Source organism: Sinohyriopsis cumingii, chromosome 13 (genome assembly GCF_028554795.1).
Source record: "Sinohyriopsis cumingii isolate HCF-2022 chromosome 13, ASM2855479v2, whole genome shotgun sequence".
In the NCBI taxonomy this organism is placed as follows: Eukaryota; Metazoa; Mollusca; class Bivalvia; order Unionida; family Unionidae; genus Sinohyriopsis; species Sinohyriopsis cumingii.
In genome coordinates this window covers 7,379,727-7,407,481 of record NC_142973.1, presented here as the reverse complement: position 1 = coordinate 7,407,481, position 27,755 = coordinate 7,379,727, and the positions used below count along the sequence as shown (strand labels likewise).

General features: G+C 35.2%; 1 protein-coding gene across 1 annotated transcript in view; it reads right to left on the bottom strand.

Annotated features, from left to right (window-relative positions):
* Positions 1–247: 247 nt before the first annotated feature.
* Positions 248–27,755, bottom strand: part of LOC149784906 (uncharacterized) — a 56,055-nt gene continuing 28,547 nt past the window's right edge. The window contains exons 7-10 of the mRNA XM_089978502.1: positions 24,762–24,868; positions 19,368–19,550; positions 12,029–12,269; positions 248–9,398 (exon numbers count right to left, since the gene is read on the bottom strand). Coding sequence (XP_089834628.1) covers positions 9,167–9,398; positions 12,029–12,269; positions 19,368–19,550; positions 24,762–24,868 — 763 coding nt within the window. The 3' untranslated portion in view covers positions 248–9,166. The remainder of the gene's footprint in view (positions 9,399–12,028; positions 12,270–19,367; positions 19,551–24,761; positions 24,869–27,755) is intronic.

The following is a 27,755-nucleotide window of genomic DNA, read 5'->3' as shown; positions in this document are numbered from 1 at the left end:
TATGGACCTTAATATAATGTGAAAAATGGTCACGGTGACCTGTTATTTTAGGAATCCCTCAACTTGAATGTATCAAGTTTAATGACAATAAAGAAAATTGTGCAAGAGACATGCTCCAAAATAAATGATTTTGACAATGATAATAACAACAATTATGTTGATGCAGTGACAATAACTGTGATGGAATACTGAACAAACTTTCTGTACTTGTCTACTCATGAGTAATTAAAAAGTAATGACAACTGTACACATTTGGTGACATTATTTTATTACTGTACATACATTATTAAACTAGTATCAACAAGTAAATATAGCAAACTGCAAAATTGCAAAGTAATTTCCGACTATCACACTAATCTGTCAGATGATGAATATTGAAGAAAAACTTGAAAAGGAATTTTAATATGCTCCTTTGCCTTGGTAAGAAAATCAACAAGCTTAGCTTCTCAACAAACTTTGGCCAAACAAGAGATGTCATCCTCATGTATCTCTCAATCACATACTTAATACAATGACAAAGTCATTAGTTAGTTTGAAACTATTATAGTAACTGTACCTGTTACAAGAAATAGGTGCCATACATTTTTTTTTGGTAACCTTTGAATGAATGAAAGCGAGAAAACACTTTATCACTTCTTTCTGCAGTCTGCCAACAAAGCAAGAAATACCATATTAAAAAGATCCAACTGCAAACTGCATCGACCAAGATCTGTCATCACATACTGTATTGGCAGATTTGACTCGATATGGTTTGTTATAAGTAATCAGTGGAACAAGCAATATAGACCATGATCTGTCGATGCATTATGCGGTCTGATCAGGGTCTAAACTGCATGCAATTGGACCTTACCCTGGCATAGATCTCAAATACAAATTAAGTAAAGGTATATTGTATCAGCCTTCTTATCACCTTATCATCAGGTATGCTAATTAATCTAGACAAGTGACTCTCATTTGCCCACCTATTGGTGTTTGAGCAAACAGCCATTGAACATAGCAAACTTCATGCATCAAAATGATTGAAGGAAAAAAGCAAATAATATTCATTAACAGTCTGAAACAAGAATATATTTGTATCATATTCAAATTAAATACAAATCAAAACTATAACAATATTATTGCAAAGAATTAAATCATTTGTCTTTCCTTAATTTAACATTTGTTCAGAGTAAATTATGTTGCTTTAATAGCACTTACTAAATCATATTATTTTAGGAATACATCCATTACCTCACATATCAAGTCTATTAACATATCTTTTGACTTGTTTAAACAAACGAAGTGATAAAAGGTCCTCTGTTTGCCAAGGTGGAGGTAGCAAATCCCATCAACTGTCAGTTACCACTGGAATGGTTCTGTATGCTCCCAAAAGATGTCACTACAGGGAGAGTTGTAGTGTGTGTCTGCATTAAGATAAGGGAATCATGGCTGTGCATATCCTCAAAAGACGCAACTACAGGGAGAACTCTATTGCCTGTGCCTGCATTAAGATCAGGTAATTATAGATGTGTATACTCCTCTAGGGATGTCACTATAGGAAGAACTTTGCAAGGATAAGGTAATTATAGATGTGATACTCCTCTAGGGATGTCACTACAAGAAGAACTTTGCAAGGATAAGGTAATTATAAATGTGATACTCCTCTAGGGATGTCACTACAGGAAGAACTTTGCAAGGATAAGGTAATTACAGATGTGATACTCCTCTAGGGATGTCACTACAAGAAGAACTTTGCAAGGATAAGGTAATTATAGATGTGATACTCCTCTAGGGATGTCACTACAGGAAGAACTTTGCAAGGATAAGGTAATTATAGATGTGATACTCCTTTAGGGATGTCACTACAGGAGGAACTTTGCAAGGATAAGGTAATTATAGATGTGATACTCCTCTAGGGATGTCACTATAGGAAGAACTTTGCAAGGATAAGGTAATTATAGATGTGATACTCTTCTAGGGATGTCACTACAGGAAGAACTTTGCAAGGATAAGGTAGTTATAGATGTGTATACACCTCTAGGGATGTCACTACAGGAAGAACTTTGCGGGGATAAGGTAATTATAGATGTGTATACTCCTCTAGGGATGTCACTACAGGAAGAACTTTGCAAGGATAAGGTAGTTGTAGATGTGTTCACTCCTCCAGGGTATCACTGCAGGGAGAGCTCTGTAGTGTGTGTCTGCATTAAATCAAGTAATTATGTCTGTGTATGCTCCTCCTGTGGTGTCACTGTAGGGAGAACTCTGTAAGATAAGGTAATTATAGATCTGTATGCTCCTGTACTGGCATGTACCTATAGGGAAAACTCTGTAGTGTGAGTCAACATTAAGATAAGGTAAGTATCAGAGGTGCATGGTAATACCAGTATATCATTTTAACATTTTTTTTCCAGTGGTACAGACCACGGTACTTTTTCATTGTACTGGTACATCAGTAGCTTCCTTTTGTAAGGAATGAATGAATGAAAATTCCATAGGAATCTTGTTATGACTACAAAGATTTTTGCAAAATAGTTCAGAATTTTTGGTTCGTTTGACAAAACAGTTGTATCTGTCACAGATTAATGGTGACAAATATAATTGTATTTATGATCCTTTAATTAATCTTTGACACCTGTCATGTATGCCAATGCAGTGACCAAATGAACTGTTGTGAAACAGATTCGGGCAAAATCCAACTTTCAGAAACATATCCGATTAAAACAAAACAAAACAAAATCACATATGTGAATGTGTTAAGTATATGCATTTAAATTTGTTGTAAGACTTCAAATCCTTCGATTTTCAGGAGCAGACTTATTTTCTGTCTAAAGTATGCACAATTTCTCAAGTCCACTAAATATTCAATGAGTGTTTAATGTTTACTGTCCCTCTCAGATAAATATCTTGCCTGGGTGTTCGCATCATAATCAGTTTTTTTTCTGCCTATTATATCAGTGGTGTAGCCAGATGGTTGTAGGTTTCAGTATCAATACTTCCTATTTTTATCAACAGGCTCTCTAATCCCAGCATGATGTCTTTAACAGTATGAGCTATATTGTATCTTAATCATCCCAATTAAGTTACAGCTTTTAGATTGCAACTTATAAAAAAATTAACACACACAAACCAAATTCATCTACTGTAAGGCACTGGCTATTTAATTATGGAGGGGGCCTGTGATTTTCTTTTGAACTGAAATATTTTCTTTTTCTCTAGATAATTAATAATTTTCTTTCCTAATAATATCATGGATATAATGTGGTGTTAATTTGCTATAAACCAGATCAAGACATTTTTTTTTACAGTTATTGACTTTAGGAAATTAAACAATAAAGTGTCAAAAAGGTGCCAGTCACCTGCCCCAGAATACTGAATTCTTGGTCCCTAATATAATTGTATTACACCAATGTAGTATCACAGTACACTGGGAAATAATGTCGTACAAAATTGTTTATGGTACCCAGCTAAGTGTAGATGTATATGTTCCTCATGGGATGTCAATAAAGAAAAGCTATATGTGTGCATTAAGATAAGATAATTATAGCTGTGGTTAGCACAGGTTTTAAGTATGAAAATAATTTAGTCAATATATTTACACTCCAGCAAAGCAAATGGAAGTAGAGTAAGCCTTGACCTTACAAAGCTGCTGAAAAAACAGTCTGTTGTGTTGCTGGTATAGTTCACACTATGTCAAAGGACTGATCCCATTAGGATGAAAGGTCTCCCAGGCAAAACGTTGATAATGCCACGTGTGACCTCCATCCCACAGCTTGGATGATGTCAGTTTGGGAGCCGTTGGACTTGGATACTAGTAGCAACCACCCAAACCTTATTAGTGTGTGTGTGTGAGAGAGAGAGAGACAGACAGAGAGAGAGAGAGAAATTAATCTGGACTTGGGGCAAGAAGACTAAGTTATATCCCATCATATCCAGGACAACAAAGCCTGAGCAGAGATATCTATTCCTACTTTGAGCAGTAAGAAGAAGAGAGGGTTTCCCTCTTCTAAATAGCTCAGTTCACTTCAAGGTACCCCTTAGGAGCCCTGTACACAGACCCTTGGGATGATGGTTCAAAAGAAGAGAGTGCTGTCAAGACAAAGGGCTGATTCCCCTTGTGTGAGAGCCTGTTCATGGCAATGGATGCATGGGCCAACATGAGGGAAATCAAACCATTATGACAAAACTCAAAATAGCTTTAGCTTGACCTAGAATGTCTGTATTTACATTGATTCTGCTTCCTATAGCCATTATAATTAGGAAGCAGGTTTTATATGATAAATGAGACATTAATGCTCTGGAATATGTTTGAAAAGGTTCCTTAATCAACCATGAATGACCTCATCGAAAATTCCATTTCTAGCAAAAGGTGAAAATTCACAAGAAGGGTAGAGAGGTCTTTGTTCCAGCCCATATACTCCCTTGTTTAGGAATTAGTGGGGTACAGAGAAATGCATGTACAGTAAAACTCTTCCAATTTGGAGAAACAAACATTAACTACCCGAACGTTCAGTTCTGCTGCTGGCAAGATCATAGTCAGATGCAACTAGACATTCCATGTCATCACAATGAAGGCTACAAAGGACAGGCACAGTGAGAAGAGATGAAACTGACGAACAAGTGGTGCAATGACTATGCAGTCTAGATCTGCTTATTTTGTTAGGAATGTGGGTCTGCTATAAACTTGAACATGCTGGGGATATGGCAGACCTGAATGGATTTGTTGACAAGGTCACCAACTGAGAAAATACCAAAGGAGAAGGAAGATGGCTGAGGACTTAGTTTTCCTTTATTTTCTGAAGTAACAGATGACAGTTTGTCTGACAAATAATCTCCCAAACCTGTGCTGACACAGTGGTTAGTTTTTCCTGTCTGCACATCAATAATTTTCAGACACTACCTGTAACTGGTATTTTGCATGGTTCTTGAGTTATGATTGAGGGGGCTGTTTGGTAATCTGTACAGCATATTTTTTTAATTAAATCCAATGTCAGACAATATATGTGGAATAACATAACCCTACTTTTTGTCACCATTATTACCAGGTAATATCAGCAGAAAATCAGCTGTTCCATCAATATTGAGGAACAAATTAGACGTGACTTTGCACATTCAAAATTGTTGTTATGGTCATCTGACTCGAGCTTATATGGATTGGTCATGTGACTGTCACATAACAAATATCTTGTCATGTGACCATTATCATGGTCCAACAAAGCATCCAATTACAAAATGGGTGGATTAATTGACAGTGTTCTGGTTATAAAGTAAAATTAGTCTGTATATTTTATAATCTGATGCATTGTTGAACCAAGATAATAACCACATGATGAGATATTTGTTCCATTACTGTCACATGATAAATCCAGACACTCAGTTCACATTACAATAACACACATTTTGAATGAACAAAGTCACATCTAATTCAAGTCTCATTTAAATGACTCCTCAATATTGATGGAACAACTGATTATTTGCCAGTGTAACCAGGACTTTGAAATGGTGACAGTTGGGTAGGGTTGTGATGTTCCACATGGATTTACAAGTTGTCAAACAATGGATTTGATCTGGAAAAATTCTATACAGATCACTGAAAGGCCCATTAACTGATCATACTCATGAGAAATACTGGTAAGTGTCTAAAAGGCAACTGATAGGTGGACTTGTGTTGCAGACAGGTATGTCTGTAATAATTGCAGATTTTATGAATAGTTGTGATCAGACCCCACAACCATCCAACATAGCACAGGATTGGGGGCTGATTCATCAGACTATATGACATCGAGAATGATAATACCATTTAAAGATAACTTGTCCTGCTGTGACTGAAAGACATTCATTATAGGCTTTTTGTTTGGCAAAGTGGGGTTTGACACTATTATTCAGCACAACTGGCTATATATGGCATAAAAGAACCTGAGAAGAACCAACTACCCCATGGGAAGCTATTGGCAAGCTTTCTCATATATCCACTTTGGTTGAACCAAGTCTGAAACCCATACAGTTAATTCGGCAAATTACGGTGACACCTGTAAACAACAAGAGCAAAACATTGGCATGCTGAAATCAATCAAGCATCATGTTATAAACTTACTATAAAGGGGATGCTATAAAGAATTGAGAATACCCAGGAAATGACAGGAATGATCTTTCAACATGTAACATATAACCACTTGAAAGAATTAATATACAAGGTGGCATTAGGGATTGAATGGAAAGTAGTAAACACTTTTGGATAGGTATTTAAGATGGCACCAATAAACTTATTGTATGACAAAGTTAGATCACTATGTTGTATATAAAATTACAAAAAAAAACACAAAATAGCTGAGTACAAGTTACTGCGTTAGAAACTCCAAATATACTCAAATGATGAAAAGGCACATGTGAATTTAGCATTTGCAGGGCCTAAAGAAAAAGTGTGTTTCAAAGGAAAAGCAGACATTGTAAATGACAAGAGATGGAATTTGGCACCAATCCCCATACCAAAGGGGACATCACTCTTGTCTGCTCTCCCCTTGCCCAGCAGAGACCTTTCAAAACTTATGTTGTTAAAACAAGCCATAATATGTGGCAAAAGTTGTATTCAGATATGAAGGACTGAATTTTCAAGGTGGTGGATATACTCCTATGTTATTATGACCAGGTACCATATTTGAAGAAATGGTAAATAGCTATGTCCTCTAAGATAACATATCCAAAGTAATGACATATCCCCATGGTTCCAAACTTTTGTAAAGTGATGACATATCCCCATAGTTCCAAGGTTAAAGTGATGACATATCCCCATAGTTCTAAGCTTTTGTAAAGTAATTGCATATCTCCATGGTTCCAAGTTTAAGTATAGTGACAACATGTCCCCATGGTTCCAAGCTTATATATAGTGATGACATATCCCCATGGTTCCAAACCTTTGTATAGTGATGACATATCCCCACAGTTCTAAGCTTTTATAAAGTGATGATATATCTCCATGGTTCCAAGCTTTTATAAAGTGATGACATATCTCCATGGTTCCAAGCTTATGTATAGTGATGACATACCCCCATGGTTCCAAGTGTATGTAAAGTGATGACATATCCCCATGGTTCCAAGATTTGGTAAAGTGATGACATATTCCCATAGTTCCAAGCTCATGTATAGTGATGACATATTCCCATGATTCCAAGCTCATGTATAGTGATGACATATTCCCATGATTCCAAGGTTATGTATAGTGATGATATGTTCCCGTAGTTATAAGCTTTTGTAAAGTGATGATATATTCACATGGTTCAAAGCTTATCTATACTGATGACATATCCACACAGTTCTAAGCTTTTATAAAGTGATGACATATCTCCATTGTTCCAAGCTTATGTATAGTGATGACACACACCCATGGTTCTGAGTGTATGTAAAGTAATGAAATATCCCCATGGTTCCAAGATTTTGTAAAGTGATGACATATCCAAATAGTTCCAAGCTTATGTATAGCGATGACATGTCACCAAGATTCCAAGCTTATGTACAGTGATGACATATTCCCATAGTTCAAAGCTTATCTATAGTGATGACATATCCCCATGGTTCTAAGCTTGTGTATAGTGATGACATATTCCCATGATTCCAAGCTTATGTACAGTGATGACATATCCACATAGTTCTAGACTGCTCCGGTGGCCTAATGGTTAAAGTATCCACCTCAGATGCAGGAGGTCGTGGGTTTGATCCCCGGCCAAGTCATACCAAAGACTTACAAAAATGGTACTAACAGTTGCCTTGCTTGGCGCTCAGCATTAAGAGGTTAGTGTTAGGACTGGTCGGCCTGGTGTCAGGATAATGTGACTGGGTGGGGTCATCATGTTACATGTCTGCGGCATGATGCCCCAGTGCTAGACATCACTATAAACTGCCACACTGCAGACATCATAGTGATATGACTGAAAAATTGTTAAAGCTATGTTAAAAATCCAAATCACATCACATCCACATAGTTCTAAGCTTTTGTATAGTGATGATATATTCCCATGATTCCAAGTTTATGTATAGTGATGACATATTCCCATGATTCCTAGCTTATGTATAATGATGACATATCCCCATGGTTTCAAGCCTGTGTATAGTGATGACATATCCCCATGGTTTCAAGCCTGTGTATAGTGATGACATATCCCCATGGTTTCAAGCTAATGTATAGCCTTCCACTGAAAGTACCATATGGTCAAGCCCTATCTATATTTATACTAAAGTAACTTATGTTATTAACACATGGCCAAACACCCTTAATTTATACTTATCCTACACTCTGGTTGTATGTAAAGATAAAAAATATCGAATGCAGAAAATTCAAAGGATCAAAACATCTTTCTTGATACGAGTACCAAGTTTGGTTGAAAAACCTTGAATGTTTTGAGGGTTCTACTCCAGAAACAAAACAAATGTTTTATGGGCAGACAGAGAGATTATGGACAGATGGGCAGATAGACAAGGCAACAGTTATATCCATCTTCCATATTAAATACTAGGACAAAAAAAGCAATTCACAGAAAATACAATGAATTACACTGTACAACAATTAAAAACTGTACATCCAATCACTCTGTGTACAGCTATATACAGGAAATACTATCACAATAGGGTAAGATCATATTTATTATGAATTACATACCTTTTATTCTGCCCATGTGTAAGATATACTACTATATTATCGCTGTGTTATGTGTTACTGTAAAGCTTATATTCTGTTGAAAGAACCTTAAGCAAACATATACAGCACACCAAAGGAATCAGATTTACATATTTAAAAGACATCTTTGTTCCATAGTAGTAGCAGTGATTGGAACATATCTGTGTTCTCAATGACCATTAGCTTAAAGCAATATTATATCTACATTTATAAAGATCCAAAATATAATTAAAAGAAAAACAAATTTTGTCAAATAAAAGCCCCAGCAGGCATAATTGATATCGCTTTCATGAAATTATAGTAGCCATAAATCCCTTCAGTCAAATCAAACTTCTGATTTACAAACAAGGGTCCCATGAAGGGTCTGGTGCTCTGCTGCCTGGCAGAACTAATACTATCCAGATTACATGTAAACTATTACTGAGACACTTCATATCCATGAAGGGTCTGGTGCTCTGCTGCCTGGCAGAGCTAATACTATCCTGATTACATGTAAACTATAACTGAGACGCTTCATATCTACTTGAACATCTCCTCCTCAATAGGTTTTGACACCCAAATGCCACATTTGTTTTCCTTGAACTTCATTAACATGGTCTCCTTAGCCTTTACAAAATCCTTTGCCATCCCCTTTGCTTCATGATAATTGTTTGCAGCAAGAAGTTCTTGTTTGCCAAATCTCTCACACACTTTCTTAAAGCTGTCAAACAGGTTCCTCTTGGAACAACGGGAAAAGAACCCTTTTTCAATTCTGCAAAGAAAAATTTGGTACATGCATAAATATAAACTTATTACACAGTCGTTTTGAGTACAATGGTCACCCATTTAAATTAAATACTCAAGAATACCTAATTATAGGTATGGATGCATACAGATGTGTGAAAAAGTTCAGAACATTGCTAAAGGATCTCAAAGGATCTCTTTAAAACTTCAAATGAATGCTATCGGAATGTACAGGACTCAGAACTTCCAAACCTGATCCTTTATTTGATGTGTTTAAGAATAATCATAATGTTTACATATCACAGTAGGGCCCCAAGTGCTGTTGTTGTTCTAGGGTTTAATGCCATTTTTCAGCACAAGATAGGCTATACATGGTGGCCAGTATAACTGGTGGAGGAAGAACCCTGGAAAACCCAGAGAAGAACCACCGACCCACGAGAAGCTACTGGCAGGCTTTCCCATGTAACCACGCTAGCCGAGCCTTGGACTCGAACCCACGCAGACAGAGGTGAGATGGCAATAATCTGGAAGGTTAACGCTTTATGCCACTTGGCCACTCGGGGCCCCAAGTGACTGAGTGGTCTAATGCATTCACTATTCTGGATCACTGCTATCTCACCTGTCTGCATGGGATTGAGTCTTAGGCTCAGCTAACGTGGGTATGAAAGAAAGCTTGCTAGTAGCTTCTCATGGGTCAGTGGTTCTTCCCTGGGTTTTCCAGGGTTCTTCCTCCACCAGTTATACTGGCTGCCATATATAGCCTATCTTATTCTGAAAATGGCGTTTAACCCTACAACAACAACATAAGAAAGTAACACTGTATATTGTTAATATTGTCTCTTTTTCTTGCAAAATGTTGTTTATACTAGTGTATTGTTTACTTTTAGAAGTATGCTATTTAGAATTATATATGAACTTCACGTTTTTGGTATGAGATTAAAATGAGTTGTTCCTACGATCTTTGGTCCAATATCATAGTCACAGTAATTAGTTTAATTGAGCACAAAAGCACCCATACATAGTTGTATTTTCATGTAGTGATTATTTAAATGCTGATAATACCTGGCATTAAGAAAATTACTAAAAAGTGGATGAGGATGCCTTACTGATCATGTCAAACACACTGCTTGCTTTGGATACCTTAGTGCTAATATCAAACTGCGAATGCTTGTTTTGGATGCCTTAATACTAATGTCAAACTGAGACTGCTTGTTTTGGATGCCTTAGTGCTAATGTCAAACTGAGACTGCTTGCTTTGGATACCTTAGTGCTAATATCAAACTGCGAATGCTTGTTTTGGATGCCTTAATACTAATGTCAAACTGAGACTGCTTGTTTTGGATGCCTTAGTGCTAATGTCAAACTGAGAATGCTTGCTTTGGATGCCTTAGTGCTAATGTCAAACTGAGACTGCTTGTTTTGGATGCCTTAGTGCTAATGTCAAACTGAGACTGCTTGCTTTGGATGCCTTAGTGCTAATGTTAGACTCAAATTACTTGTTTTGGATGCCTTAGTGCTATGTCAAACTGAGACTACTTGCTTTGGATGCCTCAGTGCTAATGTCAAATTGAGACTGTTTGTTTTGGATGCCTTTGTGCTAATGTCGAACTTTCTTTGTTTTGGATGCCTTAGTGCTAATGTCAAACTGAGACTGCTTGCTTTGGATGCCTCAGTGCTAATGTCAAACTGAGACTGTTTGTTTTGGATACCTTAGTGCTAATGTCAAACTGAGACTGTTTGTTTTGGATGCCTTAGTGGTAATGTCAAACTTTGCTTGCTTTGGATGCCTTAGTGCTAATGTCAAACTTTGCAATACAGGACTTGTCTAGCTTAGATAACAAAGCTTGACTTGATGGTCTATTTAAATGGTGCATAAATACAAACTCATTCATTCCACTGAAATTCTAAAGTATGGTTGGAGACCATAGCTGAAGAAGTTTCTTCACAGTGTATCAATTTTAATTATTGCATAGTATCAGAAAGTTTCAGATGTGAGTGACTGCTCCAATGGCCTAAGTGGTTAGAGTGTTGCCTCAGATGTGGGAGGTCATGGGTTTGAACCCCAGCAGAGTCTTACCAAAGACTTATAAAAATGATACTAGCATCTGCCTCGCTTGGTGCTCAGAATCAAGAGACTAATGTTAATACTGGTTGGCCTGGTGTCAGGATAATGTGACTGAATGGGACGTTATGCTACAAATCTGGGGCATGATGAACCAGTGCAAGATACCACTATAAACTGTCACATTACAGACATGGTAGCGATATGACTGGAAAATTATTAAAGCTATGTTAAAAATTCACAACACACACAAACGCATGCGCACACAGATCTGAGTGATTAGAATTCTGTAATGTGACTTCAGCACTAACATCAGGTATTCAAAAGAAAAGGGTCAAAGGTCAACATTTAGAGTGAAAGCATCCACTTGTATCAAATGCAATTCAAGTTTCATGTCCAGAGTTCATTTCTCTACTCATGGTCATTAAAGAAAAACAGTTTGAGTATCAGTTTGAGGATTATATGACGATTACTGAACTAGACAAAAATTCAGTAATTGATTGAGAATTATGAAAGATGACAAAATTAAGAAATAGGATACAATTAAACAAGAAATTAAGAAAGAGAATTCAATATTTTTCTCTCCATTGGTTTACCCTGTATAACAAAGACCTAATGATCCATCTGTTACTTCAGGTCTTTCATCCCCTAAGGCCCAGTTGATACTTAAAGCTTTAGTTTTCTGGGTTTCTCTGGCGGGCTCACATGCAGTGACTCTCCCTAACCATGGATGGTTTAACTTGAATTCCACTGGAAGGTGATCATCTATTTTTGTATCTCCCTGTGCCAAACGACAGCAGACTGCCCTTGCAAGATGTCCATGATCATAGAGGAATCCTGATTTAAAACGAAATGTTCATTAGAATAAATATTGTGGTGAATTAAACCAACATCCCTTGACCTTGTGAAAAATATTATAATGGTATTAATCCAGCAACCTGCACCTCCTACAACCACAACACACTTAGCTAAAGTCAACATCACAAAGGCAAAGCTGACTAGTTCTTAAATCTCTACATGTAAAAGATAGCCCTATATATTGCATACAAAGTCCTAAAATTCATGAATCAATAAAGCAGAAAAAAGAGTGAACCTAGAAACAGTCAATTCTTGTTATAAGGGACTTTTAGTAAGTAGGGTATTCATTACCAGCTAGAAACTGACAGTAACAAGTATTTGTCTCCCAACACCAACATTGTTAAGATGTAAATTTCAAAATAAAGTGATCCTTAAGATGACATTTCCCACAGCAGGAAACCAATGGACAAGGTATTAAAACCAATTTAATTATCAAAAACCAATTTCTGATCCATCTGTGTTACTCAGAAATGGCACAATACACATTATCTGCAACATCAGATGCTTTGGTTGGGATAAGCTTTGTCATCATATTTTCCTTCATTTCATTACAAATGAATGAAAAGAAGCATTTTCACTATGTTTTCTTTCATTTAATGCCACAGTTTTAAATTTAAGTTCGCTTTACTGATGTGTTCTAAGACTTAAATTTCCCCATAATTAAGGTCATTGCATACACAATATTTCCACAATGCAAATTGTGTAAGCCAGAGCAAAAAAAGCATTTTTAGCTTATTTTCATGAATAACACCAGTGTTAATGTACCATTTTGTTGAGAAAATCATAAGTTTGGTAACTATAGATGTTGGAGTACCGAAGTGATTGTGTGGTAACCATTTGCCTTCTTTTAGTTACAATGACCTTGACCTTTGATGATTTCCTGTTAAAATTAATAGGCTTCTGCAATATCCCAAGCACAAGCTATCCACAAAAACTGGTCACTTTAGATGCTGAAAAACTTGGGATATTGTGCAGAAACCATTTCCTTTCTTCAGTCATAGTAGCCTTGAATGTCAAGCCTTTAAGCCTGAAATCATTAGGGCTCTTCTACCTCAAGTGCATGCTATCCACAAAGATCAGAAACTGTAATTTGTGGATAACTAAAGTTATTGTGCAGAAACCAATCAGTATGACTGATGGACACAGTATATTCCAATATGTGGATGATGTATACAAATTCAACATATAATGCCATGACACTGACCATCAAGATCATACCCCCAGTATGGTATACAATGCATGCTAATGATGATATGTATATAAATCATGACGCATCACCTAATTTTAAACATGTTAAGAGCTATAAGTGGAAAAGCATACTTAAGAAAATAAAAAATCTTCCACATAAGGAACTATGACCTTGACCATAAAGGTAGAACCACAAGGTGGTCCACAACATATCTTTGAATGATGATATAAATAAATATAGTAAGTTTTATTCCTTAATCTCAAAAGGCTCTAAAATTAGTGTAAAGGAAAATTAAGTTGGATAACTTCCAAATATAGTACTAACCTTGACCTTCAAGGCACTTGACATATCTTCTTATGTGTAAATAAAGTTACATGCCTTAGTCTCTAGAGTCTACAGTTACATGCCTTAGTCTCTAGAGTCTCTACAGTTACATGCCTTAGTCTCTAGAGTCTACAGTTACATGCCTTAGTCTCTAGAGTCTCTACATTTACATGCCTTAGTCTCTAGAGTCTCTCCAGTTACACAGCCTTAGTCTTAAGAGTCTCTACAGTTACACAGCCTTAGTCTCTAGAGTCTCTACAGTTACATAGCCTTAGTCTTAAGAGTCTCTACAGTTACACAGCAAAAGGGAAAGTGTTATGGAAAATTAGATATAAGATATGATCCCTAGAGTGACCTTCAAGTGTTGATGTACACAAAGTCTCATCCAGCAATCTGAAATAGTTCTAAAGCATTTGAGCAGAAGGGACAGTATGATAGAAAACTTAAAATATAAAGCCATCACCTTGACCATCACGGTCGGATCCCCTAAGTGGCATGTAAGACAGCTTCAAGTGATGATGCATAAGCATTACCAAGTTTCATCTCTTACTCTCAAAACATTCAAAGTTATAAAGCAGATGGGAGAATGGGCAATGGAAAAAATGCTTCTGTCCTGCTGCATATGTACAGATCCTTAATTTTTTAAATACCAAATCTGCTTTTCACAGGCACTTTTTCAACATTCCATTTGCATTCTGTCTGTGCTCCATCTGCATTCTGTCTGTGCTCCATTTGCATTCTGTCTGTGCTCCATTTGCATTCTAATAACATTTATATTTCTCCTATCATATTTTTCATTTGCTTCAGACAAACATGCATGAAATTTTGCATTTTTTACTTTCATCCCCCTGTTTCCTTTTGTTTTCACTCATTTAAAATGAAAAAAATTATGCATTTACTGAAGCTGAGTTTTCTGGCATTGAAAAAGTTGAGGGAAGATAACTACAGCTTCTGACTACTATCTTATTAAAAGTGTGCTTTAAAAAAATGGTAAATTCATAAAATAAATACAATCAGAGGATTATCACAAAAAAGGTTTTGATTGTGGAAATTTAAAAGCAGCTTCAAACTAATAGATTTTCATAAAGACACATGAAATTAATCCATATTTTATTCATTTTTCATTCATTTTAATGTATTAATCAGTTAAACTTTTCTTCGTAAAGCATCATTCCCTTAGCATTTTATGTCTGCATTTCATTTGCATTCAATCTGCATTCTGCTTTTGTTTTATTGTTAAATTATCCATTTCAGGATTTGTATTGGTGTTTTAATGGTAAAAGTACCCATTTCAGGATTTGTACAGGTGTTCCACTGGTAAAAATTACCCATTTTTTTCAGGGTTTGTTTCAGGTTTTGTGGATAATTATCATTACCCATTTCAGGGTCTGTTTAGGTGTTCTGGATAATGAAAATCACCTATTTCAGAACTAATATTGGCATTTCAGTGGCAAAATTACCCATTTCTGGGTTAGTAAAGGTGTTTTGGACAACTAAAATGACCAATTACAGGGTTTGTATAGGGGTTCTGGACAATTAAAATTATCCATTTCCGGGTCTGTATAGGTACTCTGGACAATTAAAATGAATCATTTCAGGGTTTTGTAAAGATAATTACACAAGAGACATCAACATCTGCCAAACATTATTTTCTGAACTTACAAAATCTCCAAGCATATCACAGAGCCCATTAGTGCTCTCTTGTATTAGACAACATAGTTATCTCATACCATGTATGGAATGGACCTCTAGCAATCGTATTGATAAAAAAAGATATCTGTGTCTGTGATTTTCATTCTCTTCAGTATCCAGTCAGCATGGAACATAAATATGACCAGATTTTGAAAACATCTTTCCAATGATTATAACAAGCATTTTGATCAAAAATGCAAACTGTCACCATTTTAGGTATAGGAGATTGTGTTCCATAATTATTAATAACTCTCGTTTATTATTTTTTCTGTTGGTAAAGTATTTTTGTAATTTGGTATCATTATACCTCCTTTTCAACTAGAAGCTTCCATGCCAACAATCCATGAAACATGGTCAGCACCTGATGCACTCGACTCACATATTAGAGGTACAAGTCCAATGCCAGGTTAATATATATATGCAAAGGTGAGTTTTAGTCATGTTATCAAACACTGAAGGTTTTTAAATTTAAAATAATAACAACAACATTCAAAATAAGTGATAATGATAATAAAACAACATTTTTAACAGCTTGGTAGTGGGCTAATTCAATTGCCAAAGAACACATCATCATGTTACGTATATCTGGTTTAATATATATATATATATATATATATATATATATATATATATATATATATATATATATATATATATATATATATATATATATATATTTTAATTTAATTGTTTGTTTGTCAGCTTTAAATTTTTATTTTTCTTATATGCTATTGTAATGTAAATTTATTCACTGGAGATGGTATTTTTTTCAGGAAATTGGTTGACCTGAATCATTCTTTTCATAAACACCATGTGTTGGCCTGGAAGCTGACCTTGATTCAAAATTAGTAAACAAAGTTCATTTTATTTTAAAATGATTGGTTGTTGTCAAGGTCATGATGGGTCTACGTGGGTTAAGAAGTAAATACTTTTAAAATTTTTATTCTGGGAATAAATACATTGGTCTAATCAAGGCCATATTCTGTGTACGTGATATAAACATGATCACGTGACCCCCTCTGATTTCGCAACTTGCAGGAATTTCAAAATTGCGTCTTATGATACAATATAACCTTTGCTTTAGAGACAGATCTCTCAGTTTGGGGGCTTTTTATACTAATGTCAAGTTAGTTTGTTGTAACCAGATTTTAAGTTATAATTTTCTTCAGAACAGTTGGATTTCAAAAGGATTAATCATTTTTTCTCTGGGAATATTTTGAGGAGTGCTCACACATATAAATTTTGGAAAGACATTGCTTACAAATAATAATTTGGATTTCCAACACTGGAGTGCCATTATCTGTATTTCTACAAGGAACTGTAGATAAACACAGTACTGACTACAACATACCTCGTCATCCAGCTTGCATTTTCCATCAGGATTTGAACTCAAAATTATTAAAACATTTATCACTAGGACTTTTGCAATTTAATTTGTGGATTATTCTTAGGTTATTTTTGGATTTGATTCTTGAAACCGTTAAGTTCTTCTCCTTTTTTCATTTTTACAGAATTTTCCAGGAAAATAAATTAACTGCTGAAGTTTAAAAAGCTTGTTGTTTTCACTCTTTCTGTGTTACTGTTTATTCGAGCCTAAACACGCAACAATCAATATCTGGACAAATTACTATACATTTGTGGTACCATCAGAAAATGAATGCTTAAATCTTATGAATAATTTATCCAAGAGGAAACTTTTAAAGAATGATGCTGCATTCCTTGCTTTTGACAAAATTTCCTTGCAGATGCCAATTATCAAAATAGTTCAGTGAGATCTTCACATTTACAGCCAGTAGTATCTCTGCAGTAACAGCAATAAAATAAAAATGACTGTACATTCAAGCCTAATAATGCAAATAATTTACTCATATACAGGCCTCTTCTGAAAAATAATGTTGATTTTTTCTGCTAATAATTTTTTTATTCCTTTAAGTATGGTATTTAATAAACTACCACACATAAGATGTTTCCAGAACACATAAAATACCTACCTGCCTGTGACCTCAAATCAAATTTTACCTGGATAATAAATATTCATAATTAAGCAATCTTTTCTTGAAACCTCTTGTAAATTTATAGTTGTCTTGCAATTACTACTTTGAAGATATTGAAGAAACTGATAGCATTTTCCAAAAAGAAACCAAAGTTTCCCTCTGAAACATCTTAATATATCCCAAAAGAAGTATTCTGGTTTCTATGTGGCTCTGTAGTAAATATCTTAAGCAAAATAAACTGCAATACACACTGAACATGACTCTGATAAAGGAAGGAAAGCCAGAATTGTTACATATACTCTAGGTCCATATACAAAAAATTCTAAATTTTGCATTTCTCAAAACATTTTTTTATATCACTGAATGTACTCACATAAAGTTTTTATCATTAGCCTTTGTCCATTTAGAGAATACTGTCTGGCAAATGTTTATATGAAAGAGGGTGTGTGTGTGTGTCTACAGTAACTGCAGAAAGGGGAAGTAAATCTTGGAATGAACTGCTCTTTCTTCACCAACTTCAATTTTCACCATGTTTAAGAAACCAAGCAGTCAGTTTCAGTGTTAAGGAATTCCCAAAACAAAATATTTCATTAAGTATGCTTCCTTAACTGCTTGTATCATTGTAACTGAGACAGAGATCCATATATAAATAAGGGGCCATGGTTGCATCATTGCAACTGAGACAGAGATCCATAGATAAAAAGGGGCCACGCTTGCATCATTGCAACTGAGACAGAGAGCAATAGATAAATAAGGGGCCATGCTTGCATCATTGTAACTGAGACAGATATCCAAAGATAAATAAGGGACCATGCTTGCATCATTGTAACTGAGACAGAGAGCCATATATAAATAAGGGGCCACACTTGCATCATTGTAACTTAAATAAGGGGCCACATATGTTTGAGTGGTCTAAGGTACTCATCTTTATAGATCACTAATATTTCACCACATATACTGGATACCATGTATAGCCTGTCATGTGCTGAAAATGGTCTTAAACCCACAACAGCAACCCATAATAAAATCAGTATACATCTGTGAAAATGGATGAATATTATATTTTAAACAAAGCAGAACCAATTATCATAAAGACACTGTGAAGTTACTGGTGCAAAATAAGGCATATAATGGATAGTGACCATGCAACCTCATTTTAGTGGACTGGTTTTGACTGTGCTGATACAACCAGTTTAACAAAATATGAAAACTTTTTAGTATTCTTATACAACTTTAGTAGAAAAACTGTACATTGTTTATCCCTAGACTTTAATAAAAGCATTAAAATAGTTCCACTTTCGAAAGCCAGGAACTGTCAATGAAACATTTATGCGCTGAAATTTATTTATGACAGAGATTTTCAGTGACATATTATCAACAGAGCTGCTGAAAAAATGCATTACACATCATTTCATTATGCATGCCTTTTTAAAATCCAGTGTGACAAAACAATGTAGGGCACAAACAACAAATTCAAGTCAGTGTTAATATCTGGCCAAATTCCTTCAATAGTAAGATTGGTGAATCATCCTATCTATGATCTATCCAGGAGGAAACTTTTAAAACAATAAAAATGATATACTGCATACCTCATTCTGGCCAAAAATTTCTTGAGGTGCCCAGTAAAAAAATTCAAAATTTAAGCCAACTATTGTGTACAATTTACCAGCACACTGGCTTCTTCTAAAATATTAAGTTAATTTTTTCTGGTTTTTCATCCGATATTTTACAATCATTCTTATAAATACAGTATTTAACATATCACCACAGATAGACTGGTTCCAAAACTCATATAATAAGTAATAGCCAGTGACCTAAAGATAGCTAAAACAACTTGTGACACTGCAAGGTAAAGGTTTTATTACAAGAATCATTTACCAAGAGTAAGAGAATCCAGATAGATCGGCTCAAGGAAGTGACTTAACAAAGCTCCTTGCATTCCTACAACATTCCATCGACAAATCTTGTCTGTGCATGACATCGTTCGTAGCCTTTCACCTCTCTGAATGCCATCCCATGTCTGTCCATCAAAGTTCGGCTCAATAGGAATTGTTCCCTCACCTGGTGAATAAAAATGTTTTTCTCTTGTCAAGAACATTAGATAAAGTTCTTTATGAATACAAGTAAATGTGCTTAACAGTTGCAGTACAGTGTCATTAGATAAAGTTCTTTATAAATACAAGTAAATGTGCTTAACAGTTGCAGTACAGTGTCATTAGATAAAGTTCTTTATAAATACAAGTAAATGTGCTTAACAGTTGCAGTAAAGTAATCATTAGAACAGGACATGCAACACAGTATCATGAGAAATTCTGAGTTCAAGATTATTACCAAAAAAGTCACCTGACCCAGTCAATGCTGTGCCTATAAAGGATAAGATTTATTTCATGCATTAGAGTACCTTGTCTGAAAGACTGAGTGAATCAGTGTTTCAAGTGATGACAGTTATTAGTAGATAATTATATCAGCATTACTTATCAGTAGATTAAGGTCATTTTGGTGTTCAAGATCAAGTAAAGATAATAGTTTTAATGTCTGCAGTTTACACAGGCAATCAAGGCAACCCATAAAATTAAAGGTATGTTCATAGTTGTAAAAATTATGAAAAATGTACAAACTGTGGTTGGCATTTATTTGTATTGAACTTTAATTGCTACATTTCTTGTGTTTCTAAATTTCACTGGACTGCATAAAGTTTTAGTGAATATTAATTATCATAAGTGAATATAAATATGTGCTTTTGGAAGTAAAGGACACAAACAGTATGTGTGTGTGTGTGTGATTTGGATACTTAACATAGCTTTAACAATTTTTCAGTCATATCGCTACGATGTCTGCAGTGTGGCAGTTTACAGTGATGTCTAGCACTGGGGCATCATACCACAGACATGTAGCACGATGTCACACCCCAGTCACATTATCCTGACACCAGGCCAACCAGTCCTAACACTAACATCTTAATGCTGAGCGCCAAGCGAGGCAGCTGTTAGTACCATTTTTACAAGCCTTTGGTACGACTCAGCCGGGGATCAAACCCACAACCTCCCACATCTGAGGTGGACACTCTAACCAGGAGGCTACCAAAGCGGTAGCAACATTCATTATTTTAGTACAGAGCTTTAAAGTTGGTGAAATTATGCATGCAAATCAATTCATAATCAGCCAATTTCCTTTTTTCCTCATCTTTCATAATGTATCATGAGGTATGTTTTACTCTCTACTATAAATATCACTAGTATTAAAAACAATGAAATAAGTGGTGCTTTTACCATCACATACAGCAACAGTGGGATGGGTGGGTAGGTCTGAATATGTTGAATATAAATACTGGGTCCATATTTTGTTGAGACTTTAAATCAATGGTCTAGCCTGACTACAAAACTTTATACCTCTTGAATTTATAGTCTTTGGATATTCCATCTATTATTATAAATCGTTGAAAAGTAAAGTTGGGTGATGTACAACTGTTGATGATTGGAGATACAACAGAAAATAACTTGGAAAGTATAAGATAATACAAATGTTTAAGCCAACATGGCACAAATTAAATAAAAAACAACAAAACTGTTAAACAGGGTCAGTAACTCATTCAAACTTTGATGGAAAAGGGAAAATCAAATCGGAACTAGGGTATTATTGTTATTGATCTTCATACCAAATTAGGTAGCAATCCATGAGGTCCTTAGAAAGTTAACTTATTGACCTACTGAGTGGGAATGAAATTCACAATGCTGTGGCAAACTTCCAAGTCAAATAGTGGACACAACTTTGACAATACACAAAAAGGTGATATTCAGATTAATATCTTATATACTTTTAACCTATGAAGTTCTTAAAAATGAAAACAAAATTCACAAAGGTCTAAAGTGCATTGTTTTCCCAATCAGTGCCATCTAAACTTTGTCCATGAGGGTTCAAGTCTCAGGCTTGGCCAAGGTGGATATGTGAGAAAGCTGCCAGTAGCTTCCCATGAGTCAGTGATTCTCACCAAGTTTCTTTCAGGTTCTTCCTTCACCAGTTATACTGGCTGCCACTTATAGCCTTTCGTGCACTGAGGAATGATGTTGAGTCCAAAACAACAACAACAAAATGACCATGTACTGGCTCTATGAATGCCCACATATATAGTTATTAGTAATGCTACATACTGCCTCAACAGATGCAGTTTAATAGAAAACAAAAATTCCATGAAATACAATGTTGTGAAGGCTAACTACACTACAGTATATGACTTCATAGACCTTCATGGTGTGTCATAATATATTTCATAACAGGGGTCCCCTCAATGTGATAACCAAGTAAAGTCTATTCTTGAGCTAAAAATTTAGGGTGGAAATCCCATCTGATTTTAAACAAGAGTCCCATGACATGTTTAAAAGTCCTCTATGTAAATAACCAAAATCTGTGTGGAAACAGTCACAGTGACCCTAAACATTTAACTCCATAATTGTTAGGGTACTTCCTTACCCCAAGTACAAGCCATCATTAAAGTTTGATAACTGGAAAGCACATGGTTGGAAAGCTCATGTTCAGAAAATATTTTTCTGATTTCAATCACATTGATCTTCACTTCTAAACTTTTTACCCCAAATCAATTAGGTTCTTCCTACCCAAGTACCACTGACAAAGTTTGGTAACTGCAGATGGTGGACAAATGAAGTTACTATGCAGAAACAAAATTAGCAACAGATAAATGGACAGACAGACAATGGACAAAATCATAACATACTATGTTCTGCCTTAAGGCAGACATATGACAGAAATGGAGAATTTTCTAAATATAGGAGAGATATTTTTTTAAAAATCATGTAGGGCTTACAAAAATTATGCATGAATTATGTTCATGTTTTGGCACTAAGTTTAAAGAATTAGCATAATTCCCAGTCATACATCATAGGACAGACGTTATCTCCACTCTGCTTAAGAAGAAAAGCCCAATATTCATGTTATGTTGAGGATGGACAGCAGATGACCCTAGGTCACATAAATATAAATATCAAATCAGTCTTATCTGGGCTATGAAATCCATCATACACATTGTTGTATGATATGGAAATCCCATTAAAGGATTACAATCTGTAGACAAGAACAAGACTTACCAAGTTCCTGCCCACAAATTCTGACATGACAATCAGAACTATTATAGCCATATTATATGATGGATTATTTTTCTTAGTTCTCACTAGAACAAAGTATCCGAGGAAAAAAAAGATGGGCATTGCTGTTATTTACATAAGTTCAGAAAGAAACTATGCTATAAATTTTTTTTTACATCACTAGAAAAAGCATAAATGTTTAGTTTGCAACCAAAAAATTTTTTTTAAACAAGCAATAATTTTTGAATGGCTGGCAAAATGTGTCCATTTAATATTAAACGGGGAAAAAAACATGGGCTGACAAATTCATGACATCCTAAGCACATGGATTTCTCACCCATGCAACAGAGAAATCGAGCTGTTTTGCTAACCTTACTTTTCTTATATCAGTCTAGTCATCTCAGACCAGTCGTCTCAGTCAAGGTGTCCACGTGCTCAGAACTACTTTTAAAATATGAAACCCTTGTTGTCTTCTGCTGTGCCTGATTTAGTTGTTCTAAAATCAAACAACAACAACAACAACAACAAACAAAAATATGAAAAAACATAGTAACTTAAGGTCAATCCATCTTTGAGAACACACCATACAAAAACATTTCGAGAGAAAGACACACACATATGATGTCAAGCTTTTTGGTATTATGCTAGTTTGTTCCATACAGCACAGTCAATTTTATCCTATATGCAAGCCTAGCTCAGTACATTTTCAGGTCAGGGTCATTAAATGTAGCTAAAGCTACCGAACAAGTTTTAAATACCTCATGTGAAACAAATTATATACTGTTAGCTAAATTTAACAATGCTGACCTGAAAATTAACTGTGCTACAGATAGGATAAAATCCACAATGCTATGTGAAGTGAACTATAACAGAAAATACTGATCCATGCATATAGACTATATACCTATACACTTCATTGCCTCCAAACTCTTTTAACAACTAAGGAAAACTTAGTAACAGCCAGAAATGTGTGATGTTAAACATGCTTTATTCTAATTCTGTTAAGCATCTCCATTGTGCCCCAGTTGAATAAAAAATATACCTACAATATCTAATGACAAATAATGTAATTACCAGCCAGAAGGACTCATTTATCCATCAACACATTAATCCATAAGCAAATTTCACTGTAGCACTTGCCATATTTCCATGACAGAAAAATAAATTTTCAAAGAATCCGTGAACTTTTAAGTTTAGCACATGGTTATCTGCTAGGGTCTGTATTTGGAAGGTCTTTTATACATAGGGGTAATTTCACAATCAATATTAAGGAAAACACAAGTATGTCACAAACAGTTTCACCTCCAAAGAAAAGGAGAGCTATTTATGATAGTAACACAGATCACTAACCCATAATCTAATGCAACATGTTACTCTTTGTTACAGCTTGTTCTAAGCAACCATAACTACAGTAGAGTTGAGTACCCAGTATCGTTTCATTATTTACAATATAACTTTTCAAAATTGAAACTGATGAAAATGAAACAATTTTTTGTAATAAATATTATTTATTGTCAATTTCATATAACATCCATATATTAAATGTGATAATACCTCATTACTATTTAATATTTTATGTTGTTTAATTTTTTTTTGCTCACGCATATAAACTGTGTACTTCGGATGCAACGGTCACACCACAGCCCTCATTACATATTTGTATTAATAAGCCACATGTAAACATTTGCATGTGAACTATATTACACCAGTGAAGAGTTCTTTTTACTTTAAAGGAAAATATTGGGTGAGATAAATAATGTATGTTGGGGTTTGGACCGAGACAAGGAAATCCCAATTGCGGGGTTTCATTATATGTCTATCCATGAGGTTTGCCTTGTGGGGAGACAAATAATGTAACCCTTTGACTGGGATTTTCTTGTCTCTGTCCAAAAACCCAATATAGATTCTATATATCATATACAGTGTCAATCAGTGCATTTATATGAGGCTGTTTGGAACAATCATGACATTATATTTTTCACACAATATTTTTGGCTGACTGACTAATTAAATTAATTATTTCACTAAGCACTTTTAGGTTACATAGACTGGTGACAGTGACACAGGGCATGAGTTAAACTGATACTAAATCTTTCAGTATCTGGGTTTTAAACAATGGGAAAAATTGTTACATATATGAAGATTAATAAAGTATTTTTCATTGTTATAGACACACCTCCTTCCACCTTGGTCCTGAGAAGGCCCTGCACATTGCTGGTGATTGTGGGATTGTGTTCCCTATTATTCAGATTCTGAAGAGGGGCATTGTTGGAAGCCGTATCCCTGTAAAAAATATTGTATATGTAAAGCATAAACTGGTTAGTATATATACACACACCGTATAAGAATCTGATCTATTGCAAGCATCATGTCCACCTTCAATATACTGCATTAAATTTCTTCATGCCCTCATAAATTTACATACAGTGTAACTGGAAAAATGAATTTTAGTTAGAATTACCAGAAAGTTCACATATATAAATTTCTTATCTAGTCTGATTCTGAAAACAAACAACATTTGTCCACAAAATATTTTGGTGTGTATGCTCTGGAAACCAGCTGAATGATTATAATGTTCTTGACAGAAAATAAAAAGAGGGTCTTGAGCTAATGTGTTCAGACCAGACAGAGGTTTCATGACAAAAGTTTGTTTACCCATGGAAGGTAGCCTGTTCTTGGTAATGGAAGAGAATGTGATCATGAGCAAGACTGACTCGTCGTGTCAGAATTGCATGTAACTCAGGTTTTCTGATAGGGCATGTATTCATTAATTCTGCCCACCATTGCTAATGCCAGGTGTATGAAAGGTGTGCCAGAGATGCCCTTGAGAGTGGTTCAAAAGGTGTCTTGTTCAGCCAGGATAATACCCAAGATAGATTCTGCTTTGGGCACAGGGATAATATTTTTGGGCATGGATAATCAAAGATGGAGAAAATTTCATGTAAGTCCTTGTATTGTCTGATATCCCTCCTTCCATGGTGACAAAAGGTGTCAGTAATCATGGAGCAATAACATTTTATTGACTTATTGTAAATTTTCTCTCTTTGAAAAGCCAGAGGAAATTTGCTATTGGCAGTAAAGATGCCCAGAGAGGTATTATGTGTTCGCTTGTGCAACACTGGGTGAAAAAGTGCCATTTGCCTTTCTATGCTTTTTCAGAGTGCAGGGCCTTCTTGCATGAGCAATTCTCTCCAAGACTGGTTGTGAGAATTGTTTATTTCTGACGGCCTGTTTAATGTGATCCAGACGTGCAGGTTCAAAGGTCTGGGTAGGAATGAAATGACTGCTGTTGTGGTTGGTTGAGTAGATGAGGGAAAATCTAAATTTTCCGAGGAGTTTCCATTGTGAGATTGATGAGGTCACTGATCCATGACTTCTCCCATCTGAGTGGTGCAATAAGGATAAGGCGACACTCTGATTCTCCTGCTTTCCATATCACTAGTGATAGTGCAGACTTGCCAACCCTGACAAGTCTGTCTCAGTAAGGCAGTTGATTGTTTTCCGTAAGACTGACCAGTTTTCAGGAAGGTTTAACAAAATATCAATAACTGCTATTGTAAAGCTGGAAAACGTAATTAAAAGTTTGACTCATTGACAATAAACATTATGTTCAACTGAAAAGTTTGTAAAGTACATGCAGACTTTATTTATGACTAGTACTGTTGCACAAATTAGTTCAATGGCTTGATGCTATCTCTCAACTTGACATAATTCTTGAAAATTCTTTTCCATTTCACATGATGATGGAAATCATATCTCCTGTCACAAGACATACTCAAATTATAGACTGGTTCACTAACTAGCTAGCTTATCAATAAAATGAATCTGTTTGGCAAATATACAGTTGCTATAAATAGCAGATAAGGAAAGTACTCTTACTCTATTCTTATGCAGCCGTCAACTCATTCGACCCCATAGATTTTTGTCATTTTCACCTGAAATGTGGGTAGGAAATTCATTTTGGAGGTTAATTCTGAATACATCCAAATACATCTGCTTCCAGAATGCTTCACTTTGAATGATGCCTAGCTGAGCTAGAAACATCATTTTTCATTGGCTATTTAGTTCGCACATGTTCAGAAGGGTAAAAGTTGGGAGTTCTTTTTTTTTTTGCTTATAGGACCCATCATTTTTGTCTCCTGGCCACTTCTTACTCCCAATCCCCAACTTATCCTACTTTTTACAAATGTTCACATGTTTGTGTGCAGTTCTGACCAGTCTGCCTTGAACCACAGGTCAAAAAGTCTAAAAGCTGGATGCAACTTCCTATTCTGACAATTGGCAAATTTCTGGTGCAAAAACAAATCAGGTCTAAAAATATTGTTTTTCCCTCTGCATTTTGTAATGCGACTAAAAGTCCAGATTATTTGGTATCATTGTTGAGCTACATCTGTCTGCTTGTTTGTAATACCACTCACTTTGGTTTATCTTAAATGACCTTGATGCTACAGAGCTCAGAAGTAGGTTACAGTCTCATCATGCCTACAGGAGGAATTAGGGCTGAATGACTAATGAATATTCTCAAATGTATAGAGTGGAATTAAAGAGATGACGATAAAAATAGAAAAAACTAACTTTTTATTGCTTTATTTTTATTTTATTTTTTAATGTACCAAAAATAAACCATAATCCATATGCAGTCTTTTGTAAGACATAATTTGGTGGAAAAAAAGTGTAATGATTATGCCAAAAGCATAATGGTTGGCAAGTATGCTTAGATGATACTTAGATAATGAGGACACCTCTCCAAAAGACAGGGACACCCTTGAAAATCCTCATATGTTAAGTTTTTATATAGCAGATAATCAACTCTAATTTCTGGTTCAAATTGCTGTGTATAATGGACATTAGTTACCTAAAAATTTGCAGATTTGTCTCCCTTTAGCTCACAACTTTGTTTTTGTCCATTAAGGTCCAACTGGCTTTGACAATTACTCTGTACATTATACTACCCATCTGCTAGTTCCATATCGTGTCACCTTTGATGATAAGTGTGTGGATAATTAACTGAAATAGGGTGTGTGGAAAGCAACTATAGAGTTTGTTACGATTGATCTTAAGTTCATATATTTCCCCCAAGTAATAGCTTGTTCATGGAGCTTTGAGATCTAGTAATGTTTTGTTTTATAAGACTAGTGTTCCATATAACAGATGCATGTTAATAAAGCAA